The 13,910-nt window shown below is 42.8% G+C and overlaps 1 protein-coding gene across 1 annotated transcript in view; it reads right to left on the bottom strand.

Moving 5' to 3' along the window:
• The window catches only part of LOC308282238 (atrial natriuretic peptide receptor 1), a gene marked incomplete at its 5' end in the record, with an annotated part of 72,393 nt that overhangs the window by 28,010 nt on the left and 30,473 nt on the right, over positions 1 to 13,910 (bottom strand). Inside the window, one exon of the mRNA XM_080722583.1 lies at positions 8,600 to 8,841. Coding sequence (XP_080578709.1) covers positions 8,600 to 8,841 — 242 coding nt within the window. The remainder of the gene's footprint in view (positions 1 to 8,599; positions 8,842 to 13,910) is intronic.

Genomic DNA, 13,910 nt, shown 5'->3' with positions numbered 1-13,910 from the left:
ATTATATAACGCATGCCTAATATAAGAGTTTCTGTAAAACTAGAATGACAGTATGTAGTATTAACAGTGAAGCAGTAATTAGGAGCATTAGTGTCTTGTTTCAGGGGGGGGGGGGGGGGGTAGTAGGAGCAAATGCAAATTGTGTGAAGTAGGCAAAATATTGGATTAGTGGTTCTACAAAAAAAAAAAGTTTCGTACAGCTGTACCTCCTGCAAGTACAATAACGACAGGGGAAGCAGCTAAGAACATAGGCAAAGATCTGAGCTTTCTGTGTGCAAAAGTTGGAGTATTTTTACACACGTTTTTTGAAATGTGCGTGGTCCCTTGGACAGACACCAGTAAAACCTGACGTTGGGCATATTGGTTGGATCGGCGGTTCAACTAAGTTGCTAAAAACATAGGCAAAATCTGAGCTATCCATGTGCGAAAGGTGGAGTCTGTAGAACCAACCGTGTGCTGTGAGACCCAAGACATGCTGACTCAGGACCCCATGGGTCTCTGCATCAATTATTAGTAGGGATATACATATCATGGCATGTGATTTCTGGATTAAGTAAAGTATGGATGCATTTATCTCTATAATGTCTTCATAATTATAACTCATTTTTATAAGGGGGTAAATTAAAAACTAATGTGTTATAAAACTGGGTTTTACTTACACACACCAAGGTAAATGCCTTACTTTAAGCAGACAATGATCTGTCTACAAGTTATGGTATGCCATAACCTCACCCTCATTTCTCATAACAGACTTTTCATACCAGGTTGAGTGGTTATAGCAATCATGATACCTGACCTTATAAGACATTATGCCGGATTATAGGAAGTCTTACAACACATTACGACTGATTTATTACATATCTACTGCATAGTACTGTGTTCTATTTGTCTGTCATTCAATGTTATATGAGATACTTAAATGGTTTCCTGTTGAAATAAGCTTAGTCTTTTCATGGATCTCCTTTTAGTAGACCTTGTACCAGTGAACTGTACCGTCATGAATCTGTACATTTTCCTATGCAAACTTCTAATAAAGCCTTCAATCAATCAATCAATGAATGTATCTATTTATTATAGCTTAAAGGCTTCATAGAAGGTTTTAACAAATAATAATACATAATACATAACATTGCCTACAATTCGTAGATCCGGATTTGTTAACTGCATAACTGTACATGAAGGTTATGAAGGTTATGAAGGTTATGAAGAAAAATCTGATATTTTAACACATTTTAACGTCCACCTGTATAATAACCTGTAGGCTTACAGTATTTATATTGTATAGTGTATGAAATCTACTTACCAGTGAAGCAGTACAATGTAATGTGTTGCAGAGAGAGAGAGAGAGAGAGAGAGAGAGAGAGAGAGAGAGAGAGAGAGAGAGAGAGAGAGAGAGAACCAAATCAAACTTTGTTTCTATGTCAGTCAGGGTGAACGCCTTGCAGGGAATGATATACCCTGCCCAGACACAACAAAACGCTTCTAAGATAAATCCCATGGTTCTCAGCCGGTCAATCAATTAATCAGGTCTGCTACACTAGTGAAGCTCTGGGAACATAAAACCTCTTGATGGTTGTTTATCTTAATGACTTGCTTAAGTAAACAGTCGGACGATAATAGGAACATTAGTCAGAATCACAGATGATAGTTTACATCTGCTCTAAAACATGCTGCTGTTCCATGGAAAAAACAAGTGTACCAAAGATGATGCTGAATAATTATTATGTTATTATTGCGACCGTCAGGGAGCAGTTTACTATGAAAACCTCCACCGGCCGTCCGTCCGTCCGTCGGTCGGTCGGTCGGTCGGTCACACGTCACACGTCACACCTTTGCCCTGCTCATATCTCCGCATCAGTATATAGGGCTTGTTTGTTTATTGTATGACATCACGCCACATCATCAGCTGTGGACTCTGTGATGTCATCGTATCGCATCAGTATATAGGGCTTGTTTGTTTATTGTATGACATCACGCCACATCATCAGCTGTGGACTCTGTGATGTCATCGTATCTCCATATATGGCCATCTCCGTATATGGAGATATAAGTCGTCCATGCCCAAGTATGGGCTGGTGAGGTCAGACTTTGTGTGATGCGTAGGTTATCTCCATATATGGAGATTCAACATTCCAGGCAATGCTCTCTTCCCTGGTGAGAATTGCCCCTTTATATAGGGCTTGTTTGTGTATTGTATGACATCACGCCACATCATCAGCTGTGGACTCTGTGATGTCATCGTATCTCCATATATGGCCATCTCCGTATATGGAGATATAAGTCGTCCATGCCCAAGTATGGGCTGGTAAAACAAACTTTTGGCCTATTTGTGGAGATAAGCGACCAACGGTCGCTTATCTCCCGATTAGGGAGTCTTACTGGTTATTGTGTATTATTATTGCGACCGTAAGGTCGCAGTTTAGTATGAAAACCTCCACCGGCCGTCCGTCAGTCACACGTGCGGTCGACCGCACGTCACACGTGCGGTCGACGTGTGATGAGGTCACGATGAGTCATCTATGCCCAAATATAGATTTCTAGGTCAGATGGCCCATAGAGTTTGTGATGTCAAACCTAGCAACCCAATATAAACAAACCTGATGTCAGACCTGAAGTATCCTTTTATACCCATATATGGAGATACAGAGATCTCCATATATGGGCATATTAGAAAGCCCATATATGGGCATATACGGATGACATCAGGGATATCCATATATGGGCATAAAAGGGACAAGGGCTTACAGTTAAGAGATCTCCATATATGGGCATATCAGAAAGCCCATATATGTTCATATACTGATGACATCAGGAATATCCATATATGGGCATAAAAGGGACAAGGACTTACAGTTAAGAGATCTCCATATATGGGCATAAAGGGACAAGGACTGTTACAGTAGATATAGAGATGTCCATATATGGGCATAAATGAACAAGGACTGACAAACACTGAGATCTCCATATAACCTATGGGAATATAAGGGACGAGGACTGTCAGCTTGTAGACCTATTTTCTAAATATTGTTGTACATTAAAAACTTGAAATGGGTCGTTCTGCATAGTACTTGGGATTTGTTGATGTAAATGTTCACATAGAGTGTAATAATTGGTAAAACAAACTTTTGGCCTATTTGTGGAGATAAGCGACCAACGGTCGCTTATCTCCCGATTAGGGAGTCTTACTGGTTACTACTGTATGATGTTACTATTATTTGGGTCATGATCTTTGCTGAGTTCTCTCATAGCTTTTGGATATTCAGGGAGCAAACAGACCTGCAGTAAAAGAGTATTTAATTCTCCCCAAAAGCAAACCTTTCTAAAAAGAAATAACATACAGTAATATGAATGAGTCATCTCATTGTTTTCTGCTCATGGGAGGGACTTGAGACAATCCAGCTTTCTCTTTTACACTCCACAGACCTACAGTATATGCACATGGTTTATGTATTTGTTAACCCCTAGTAGTTCACAGAGAATTAAGTCCAACCCAACCTGTACATGGCCAGACACAATTGCGAAGGCCAACTGTATATTTAGTCAGGGAAAATTAGCAGAATACCTGTCAAATCTGGGAATAAATTCCTTACCAAACAATTTCTTCACCAATGTGTTCGTAAAGGTGTCTAGTGACATATCTAACAAAGATTGAAATTCAACATCCCTAGCAAAATGTTTGACAGCTAGGGTAATTCTGGGTCTCATTCACTTACTATACACTGTACTATAAGGGAAAAAAATCACTCCCAAAAATATGCTTTAAGTGGGATGTGAGGGGTCTAACTATGTGTTTTTAATTATTCTGAATCCATTGCAAGCATTTGTTTTACACGAAAAACATTCCTTGGTCCAAAAATGGACCCCATGCACCTTGTGAAAAGTGATGACTCATCACTCACTAAACCATAGTTTTTTTTTGGCCCAATGAATGTTTTTCGTGCAAAACAAATGCTTGCAATGAATTCAGAATAATTGTGATTTTGGTCCCCTTATAGTACAGTGTATAGTAAGTGAATGAGACACAGAATTACCCTAGCTGTCAAATATTTTGCTAGGGATGTTGAATTTCAATCTTTGTTAGATATGTTACTATAGACACCTTTACAAACACATTGGTGAAGAAATTGTTGGGTAAGGAATTTATTCCCAGGGTTTTATTAAAATTCCCTGACTAATTGTGAAGAGGCATGTTTACCACACTCAACTTCACCCCCCACAACGAGCCACAGTAGTCAGCAAGTCAGCCGTGAAATATTTATTGTTTTGTTTTGTTTTTCCAGAGGGGGTTTACTATTAGGAAATAACCCAAATCACCTAAACAAAAACTACCCTAACTTAAAGGAGTAGTTCACCCAAAAGAAAATACTTTTTTTTTAATCAATGACACACCCCATGAAGCCTTGAATTCATGGAGATTTTTGGGGTTACTTGATGACAGGCAAAGGAGACTCAAATGCAGGTCAATTTGAGTCCCGGGATCATCATTTTTTTTTCTTTTTTTTTTATGTGTGTGTGCGCTCTATCATTTGTAGTTTTTCATTAGAAGGTATAGAGCAGTGGTTATCAACCCTCCAACCTTTTCAGGCAGTGACCCCCCAAATAATCATTTGAAATGTGGACCCCCAAAATGTATAATATTTGAACTGTGCATCCCCCACCCTGACAAGCATGTGGAACAGTAATAGGCAATACATTTAATTTGACTCGGTTCCACAAATAAAAATTGTGATAACAGGCCTTGTGATCTTGTAGATAAACTATTTTCACCCACAGGTTGAGAACCACTGAGGATAGAGATAGAAGTGAGAGCAGGAGAACACAAAAGGATGGAAACAGGTTGTTCTCTTCCCTGGATTTTATCAGCCAAGCCCTGATGAGTGGCCTGCCCTGAACACTGGCGTGTTCAATCAACTCTCTGCAGCTCACTCATAGGGGGGTAGGAAGGCAGAACCAGAGGAGAGAATAGACAAGAAAAACACACCCGGCTACAGCGGAAATACAGGGCAAAAAGACAGATAGCATAGATAGTAGCAGACCATATATTATGTTTAGAATAATAGCAATAATGCAGATGTGTACATAAAACAATTCCAAAGCTTGCACTAAGATGGACTTAGAAAAGGAAGGAAAGTCAGCTCAAAACAGCCTGGCGGTGAATGGTGACAGCTGAGCCTGAGCAAATGGAGATGAACCTTATGGAGTGAATCACAGCACGGCATGGAGTTTGAAGTTATAATGGGTTTTTATAGGAAGGTCCTGGAAGGGGGAAAATGGGGGGAAATGAATATCAAATATCTAAATACAGAATGAAGAAATACAAAAACTGTCCTGGGTGTTCCCAAAAGCCTGATTAGACAATAAAATTGTGAAATATCCCTTTAAAGTAGATGCCAATACTTTTGTACTTTTACTCAAGTATATTTTGAATTACTGACTTTTACTTGGAATATTTCCACATTGCAGTATTGATACTTTTAATAAGTAAAAAATGTCAGTACTATTTCCAACACTGGCACATCAGAGACTACCCAAATACAAATTCTGGAGCAGGTCTGCACCTTCTTAATCTTTCATAATTTCTTTTGAAAATGAAACCCCAAAAAGACAGAGAAAGAACGTGTGTTTTCAATTAGTCTATTGCAATAACAATAGGGGTATAAAGAAGGGGGGAGGGGGGGTCAAATCAAATATTGAATCAAGCAACTGAAATACTGTCTCGGATGCACACCAAAGCCAGAGTAGCCTAGACATTAGATTGGCCTCAGATGTGTTTTAAACGTACATAGCCTACTGTACGCTAAGTGTTCATGATCTAGCCTAAAGGGTGTTGTTGGTGCTGGTGTTGGACATGTCATCTTATGACCATATCGTACAACACAATTATAATTTTCCAATATATGGAATTATTCTCGTACTTTGCATTTGGTTGCATTGTGTTTTTAAAATCTAATTCCTAACATAATATCACAAAATAATTCAGTCAAATGGGCAGCAGTATTGTCAACTCCTGTGAGTCAAAGTAAATGGGTTAAACATGCCAGACCCCCGGTATGGTGCTTTAAAGATAATTGCTGTGATTATTTTTTATACTCACAAGTTGTTGCTGTTGGGCAGAAACATTGTAGCTCCATATAATTTTTTTCCCCATAAATGATTTCCCTACTTCATCATACTAGGATGCTAAAGCATAGTGTAAAGGCAATCGGATCAACAAAAACTTGACAGTGAGGGATATGGTAATCTACGAAGCTCTTTCCAACGTGTGGTGCAGTTGACAGTAAAACAGGTCTTGAGTGCATTTAAAACATTTATTTTGAAGCCAGATGATGATGACAGCATGAACAAAAGCTGGGTGTTTAACTGTAAATCTTAATCAAACAACTAACTGGTGACTGGAAATAAATAGAAAATAACTCAAAAGTCAAAATAACAGAAAACAAACAAACGCAGAGCACAGTTGAAAAGCTATGTAGCTTCCCACTGTGACTGATTGCCAATCCCTGGCAGCTGTGCCCCAGTGACACCCTAAAGTAGGCTATGGCCTAGCTCTGGTCCATATATAGCGTTCAGCTCTGGTCCATAGCGTTAACTCAGCGTTAACTCCACTAACAGGACAGACCAGAGCTAGCTATGGCCCGCAATTGGCTGAATTCCCACCTATTCCCAGGTCTAGCAGTAGTCATGGCAACCTCACAATATCACTTCAACTTCATATGTAATGCATTGCAATAAAAACAATCAAATTGGCTACAACACATAGGCCAGCCCTCGATAAGCAGTGACATCTTAGAGCTCATTAGAAAGAGACACATTTCTGACCAAATTTGAGAAATCCTACACACTACGCACAGACAGATTATGAACCGACAACTGATTATGGAATACTTGTTGAAAATAGACGAGGTACAAAAATAAATGAGGCAAAATCTGATTACTTTACAATGCAGGCAGTGATAATCAGAATAGACCCCAGAAACGTTGGCAATCATTGAGGGAGTTTGGAATAAACCTTAATGGTACCCTGTGCTACGACACGTTTCGGTGCCCAGTGTGGCCAGCTGCATCGGTTCTGCAGTGACTGATTGTACTGATTGTACTGATTCACTCATCAGAGTCAATCTAGAATCAATTTAAATATACACTGTTCATGTTTATTGTTTGATGATTTATTTGTGTAATAAATCTGCCAGCAGCTGTTCTGTGTCAAACATACCAAAGTCTCATTGTGAGTCTTTCACCCGTTTGCTCAGAATCAAAGTAAGCTAACCTCTACTATACTATACCACAGTAGGGGTGCTACATGTCTTATCTAGACTAGGGTGCACACAAAAGCCAGAGTAAACGTTACATTTATCCCAGAAGTAGTCCCTGTCAGCTTCATTGTAAAGGGGAGGTGGGCAGATCAGTGACGGTGAACAATGACTGTAGGCCTACCTTCTTTATGTTTGAGGAGTGTTGCACGATTTAGACATTTGCAATTAAGTTAAATTGATATAGTCTCCATGAAAACATTGCAACATACTGTAGGTATTTTATTATAGAGAACCTTTTCAACACTGCTGACTGTGAAACATCTACTTCAACAAATGACACTGGAAAATCAAACTTTATAATTATTTATTTGCCAAAAAGGAAGAAATACGGTTTCTTTATTTAAAATAATAGAACTTATTGTTTCCGCCAGGCCGATTATGTGAAATTGTGCACACACATTCCCACAAGGCAAATGAAGAAATGCCACTTGAACGTTTTTACATCAGCCTCATGGTGGCACTATAACTAGCCGATTCCTGTTTTAACCTATAACTGCACCGATCTGCGTGAAACTTTGCACGCATAATCCCTAGACTAGAGGCCAAGGAAAAACCTCTACCCTGCACATTTCACATCTGCCTTTTAAAGCGCCACAAAGCGGGTGACTTAAAAACATTTGTTTTATATTACTACTTCAGATTCTGTCCAAAAATCACGCAAATCAGTACACAGTATCTCTATAGTTACTGTATGTGATCAAAACAGATCTGTCCGATATTTCATCCACATTGGCTAAAATTTGCTTCCAAAGTTTGCAGGATTGGTCCGTTTTGAACAAAATGCCTCAAATCATGAACACAGTGTATGATTTCTGTGAAATCTTGCATGCACATTCCCATTAGGTTAAGGAACAATTGCCACCTTTTTCAAAGTGACCTGTTATAGTGCTACCAGCAGGTAGAAAAATTAGCAAAATATTTATTTGGAACAAAATGTCTGAAATCATGAATGCAGCATCCGATTGACATAAAAGGCCAAATACATGGCACCCTTTTCACGTTGTACCATTATATCGCCACCAGGTGGCCAGAATAACCTGCCTGACCTGGCAGACACCTGTCCTCGGAAGAGCACAGAGCATGTAACAGAGCATTTCTACTTAAATAGCAGTATCGATACTTTTACGTGAGAAAAAAGGGTACTTTTTCCACCTCTGGTTATGTATATAATTTATACATTGTCTCTCTGTGTTTGTGTGAAAATGTCTCCATGCGGGTACATATCTTGTGAGCTGTTATGTGAGTTTAAATGCAACAAAAAACAGCACCAGGTTGAGTATGCTGACAGAATTTGTAGTTGTAGTTTGCGCAGTACTCGTAGTTGTTGGCGGTATTGTTGGCGGTGTAGTTGGTGGTGTAGTTGGCGGTGTAGTTGGCAGTGTAGTTGGCTGTGTAGTAGTTTGCGGTGTAGTTGGCCGCGTATTTGGCAATGTAGTAGGAGGTATGGTTATAGTGGTCAGTGTAGTTGTAGTTGGCTGCATAGTTGGCAGCGTAGCTGCGGGTGCAGAAGTTGGATTTGTTGCAAAGTCTGTAACAGTTACGGCGTTAGGTTGGGACTGGGAAGGGCTATTCTTAGATGATTCTGTTTCAAATGGTCCTTGTGATGCTACACTGGTATGAATGGTCGAAGAATGTGTGCTGCTGGTTGGAATTGAAGATGGCGAATGACTCACAGATGTAGCTGACACAGTTGGGATTCGAGTTGGGTTTGAAGATGTTTTGCTAGTGCTAGCAGGAGTTGGATTTGTTGCGAAGCGTGTGAGAATTACGTTGTTGGTTTGAGATTTAGTAGAGCTATTTGTAGTTGTTGTAGTTTGGACTGTAATATCTGATGTTTGACTGGTTTGAAAGGTTGAAGAATGCATGGTACCAGTTGTCGTGGGCTTGGAAGTGATGACAGTTGTCATTGGAATAGTTTCAACAGGTTTTATCATAATTTCCGCTGTTTTGGGTATGCTGGTTGTCGTGGTCACATCGGTGGGCTTGGAAGTGACTAAAATTGTCACTGGGCTAGTTTCAACAGGTTTTGTTTTAATTGCCGCTGTTTTGAGTACGCTGATCGTCGTGGTCACAAAAGTGGGATTGGAAGTGACGACGGTTGTCACTGGGATAGTTTCAACAGGTTTTGTCGTAATTTCCGCTGTTTTGGGTACGCTGGTCGTACCCAAAACAGCAGTAGGCTTGGAAGTGACGGCGGTTGGAACTGGGCTAGTTTCAACAGGTATTGTCACAATTTCCACTGTTTGGGGTACTCTGGTCGTCGTGGTCATAAAAGTGGACTTGGAAGTGCCGATGGTTGTCACTGGGCTAGTTTCAACAGGTTTTAACGTAACTTCCGCTGTTTTGGGTACGCTGGTCGTACCCAAAACAGCAGTAGGCTTGGAAGTGACGGCGGTTGGAACTGGGCTAGTTTCAACAGGTATTGTCACAATTTCCACTGTTTGGGGTACTCTGGTCGTCGTGGTCATAAAAGTGGACTTGGAAGTGCCGATGGTTGTCACTGGGCTAGTTTCAACAGGTTTTAACGTAACTTCCGTTGTTTTGGGTACGCTGGTCGTCGTGGTCACAGTGGTGGGCTTGGAAGTGACGATGGTTGTCACTGAGCTAGTTTCAACAGGTTTTGTCGTAATTTCCGCTGTTTTGGGAAGGCTGGTCGGCGTGGTCACATCGGTGGGCTTGAAAGTGACGGCGGTTGTCACTGAGCTAGTTTCAACAGGTTTTGTCGTAATTTCCGCTGTTTTGGGTAAGCTGGTCGTCGTGGTCACATCGGTGGGCTTGAAAGTGACGGCGGTTGTCACTGGGCTAGTTTCAACAGGTTTTGTCGTAATTTCCGCTGTTTTGCGTAAGCTGGTCATCGTGGTCACAATGGTCGGCTTGGAAGTGACGATGGTTGTCACTGAGCTAGTTTCAACAGGTTTTGTCGTAATTTCCGCTGTTTTGGGTAAGCTGGTCGTCGTGGTCACATCGGTGGGCTTGAAAGTGACGGCGGTTGTCACTGAGCTAGTTTCAACAGGTTTTGTCGTAATTTCTGCTGTTTTGGGTAAGCTGGTCGTCGTGGTCACATCGGTGGGCTTGAAAGTGACGGCGGTTGTCACTGGGCTACTTTCAACAGGTTTTGTCGTAATTTCCTCTGTTTTGGGTAAACTGGTCGTCGTGGTCACATCGGTGGGCTTGGAAGTGACGACGGTTGTCACTGGGCTAGTTTCAACAGTCGTAATTTCCACTGTTTTGGGTAAGCTGGTCGTCGTGGTCACAGTGGTGGGCTTGGAAGTGAAGACGGTTGTCACTGGGCTACTTTCAACAGGTTTTGATGTAATTTCCACTGTTTTGGGTAAGCTGGTCATCGTGGTCACAATGGTCGGCTTGGAAGTGACGATGGTTGTCACTGAGCTAGTTTCAACAGGTTTTGTCATAATTTCTGCTGTTTTGGGTAAGCTGGTCGTCGTGGTCACAGCGGTGGGCTTGGAAGTGAAGACGGTTGTCACTGGGCTACTTTCAACAGGTTTTGACGTAATTTCCACTGTTTTGGGTAAGCTGGTCATCGTGGTCACAACGGTCGGCTTGGAAGTGACGATGATTGTCACTGGGCTAGTTTCAACAGGTTTTGTCGTAATTTCCGCTGTTTCGGGTAAGCTGGTCGTCGTGGTCTCATCGGTGGGATTGGAAGTGACGACAGTTGTCACTGAGCTAGTTTCAACAGTCATAATCTCCGCTGTTTTGGATACGCTGGTCGTCGTAATCATAGCGGTGGACTTGGAAGTGACGATGGTTGTCACTGGGCTAATTTCAACAGGTTTTGTCGTGATTTCCGCTGTTTTGAGTACGCTGGTCGTCGTGGTCACATCGGTGGGCTTGGAAGTGATGGCGGTTGTCACTGGGCTAGTTTCAACAGGTTTTGACGTAATTTCCGTTGTTTTGGGTACGCTGGTTGTCATGGTCACATTGGTGGGCTTGGAAGTGATGACGGTTGTCACTGGGCTAGTTTCAACAGGTTTTGTTGTAATTTTCGCTGTTTTGGGTAAGCTGGTCATCGTGGTCATAACGGTGGACTTGGAAGTGATGATGGTTGTCACTGGGCTTGTTTCAACAGGTTTTGACATAATTTCCACTGTTTTGTGTACGCTGGTCATCGTGGCCACAACGGTGGGCTTGGAAGTGATGATGGTTGTCACTGGGCTAATTTCAACAGGTTTTGACGTAATTTCCGCTGTTTTGGGTCTGCTGGTCGTCGTGGTCACAGTGGTGGGCTTGGAAGTGCCGACGGTTGTCACTGGGCTAGTTTCAACAGGTTTTGTCGTAATTTCCGTTGTTTTGGGTACGCTGGTCGTCGTGGTCACATCGATGGGCTTGGAAGTGACGGCTGTTGTCACTGGGCTAGTTTCAACAGGTTTTGTCGTAATTTCCTCTGTTTTGGGTAAACTGGTCGTCGTGGTCACATCGGTGGGCTTGGAAGTGACGACGGTTGTCACTGGGCTAGTTTCAACAGTCGTAATTTCCACTGTTTTGGGTAAGCTGGTCGTCGTGGTCACAGTGGTGGGCTTGGAAGTGAAGACGGTTGTCACTGGGCTACTTTCAACAGGTTTTGATGTAATTTCCACTGTTTTGGGTAAGCTGGTCATCGTGGTCACAATGGTCGGCTTGGAAGTGACGATGGTTGTCACTGAGCTAGTTTCAACAGGTTTTGTCGTAATTTCCGCTGTTTTGGGTAAGCTGGTCGTCGTGGTCACATCGGTGGGCTTGAAAGTGACGGCGGTTGTCACTGAGCTAGTTTCAACAGGTTTTGTCGTCATTTCTGCTGTTTTGGGTAAGCTGGTCGTCGTGGTCACAGCGGTGGGCTTGGAAGTGAAGACGGTTGTCACTGGGCTACTTTCAACAGGTTTTGATGTAATTTCCACTGTTTTGGGTAAGCTGGTCATCGTGGTCACAACGGTCGGCTTGGAAGTGACGATGATTGTCACTGGGCTAGTTTCAACAGGTTTTGTCGTAATGTCCGCTGTTTCAGGTAAGCTGGTCGTCGTGGTCTCATCGGTGGGATTGGAAGTGACGACAGTTGTCACTGAGCTAGTTTCAACAGTCATAATCTCCGCTGTTTTGGATACGCTGGTCGTCGTAATCATAACGGTGGACTTGGAAGTGACGATGGTTGTCACTGGGCTAATTTCAGCAGGTTTTGTCGTGATTTCCGCTGTTTTGGGTACGCTGGTCGTCGTGGTCACATCGGTGGGCTTGGAAGTGATGGCGGTTGTCACTGGGCTAGTTTCAACAGGTTTTGACGTAATTTCCGTTGTTTTGGGTACGCTGGTTGTCATGGTCACATTGGTGGGCTTGGAAGTGATGACGGTTGTCACTGGGCTAGTTTCAACAGGTTTTGTTGTAATTTTCGCTGTTTTGGGTAAGCTGGTCATCGTGGTCATAACGGTGGACTTGGAAGTGATGATGGTTGTCACTGGGCTTGTTTCAACAGGTTTTGACATAATTTCCGCTGTTTTGTGTACGCTGGTCATCGTGGTCACAACGGTGGGCTTGGAAGTGATGATGGTTGTCACTGGGCTAGTTTCAACAGGTTTTGACGTAATTTCCGCTGTTTTGGGTCTGCTGGTCGTCGTGGTCACAGTGGTGGGCTTGGAAGTGACGGCGGTTGTCACTGGGCTAGTTTCAACAGGTTTTGTCGTAATTTCCGCTGTTTTGGGTAAGCTGGTCGTCGTGGTCACATCAGTGGGGTTGGAAGTGCCGACGGTTGTCACTGGGCTAGTTTCAACAGGTTTTTTCGTAATTTCCTTTGTTTTGGATACACTGGTCGTCGTGGTCACATTGATGGGCTTGGAAGTGACGGCTGTTGTCACTGGGCTAGTTTCAACAGGTTTTGACGTAATTCCCTCTGTTTTGGGTCCACTGGTCGTCGTGGTCACAGCTGTGGGCTTGGAAGTGACGGCGGTTGTCACTGGGCTAGTTTCAACAGGTTTTGTCGTAATTTCTGCTGTTTTGGGCATGTTGGTCGTCGTGGTCACAGCGGTGGGCTTGGAAGTAATGACAGTTGTAAATGGGGTAGTTTCAACAGGTTTTGTCGTAATTGCTGCTGTTTTGGGTACGCTGGTTGTCGGGGTAAGAACGGTGGGCTTAGAAGTGAGGACAGTTGTCACTGGGCTAGTTTCAACAGTTGTAATTTCCGTTCTTTTGGGTACGCTGGTCGTCGTGGTCACAACGGTGGGCTTGGAAGTGACGACAGTTGTCACTGGGCTAGTTTCAACAGTCCTAATTTCCGCTGTTTTGGGTACGCTGGTCGTCGTGGTCACAACAGTGGGCTTGGAAGTGACGGCTGTTGTCACTGGGCTAGTTTCAACACGTTTTGACGTAATTTCCGCTCTATTGGGTCCGCTGGTCATCGTGGTCACATCAGTGGGCATGGAAGTGACGACGGTTGTCACTGGGCTAGTTTCAACAGTCGTAATTACTGCTGTTTTGGGTATGTTGGTCGTAGTGGTCACAGCGGTGGGCTTGGAAGTGACGGCGGTTGTCACTAGGCTAGTTTCAACAGGTTTTGTCGTAATTTCCGCTGTTTTGGGTACGCTGGTCGTTGGGGTCACAACAGTGGGCTTG

This window comes from Nannobrachium achirus, assembly GCF_963921795.1.
Source record: "Nannobrachium achirus genome assembly, chromosome: 3".
Lineage (NCBI taxonomy): Eukaryota > Metazoa > Chordata > Actinopteri > Myctophiformes > Myctophidae > Nannobrachium > Nannobrachium achirus.
This window is presented reverse-complemented; position numbering and strand designations above follow the sequence as displayed.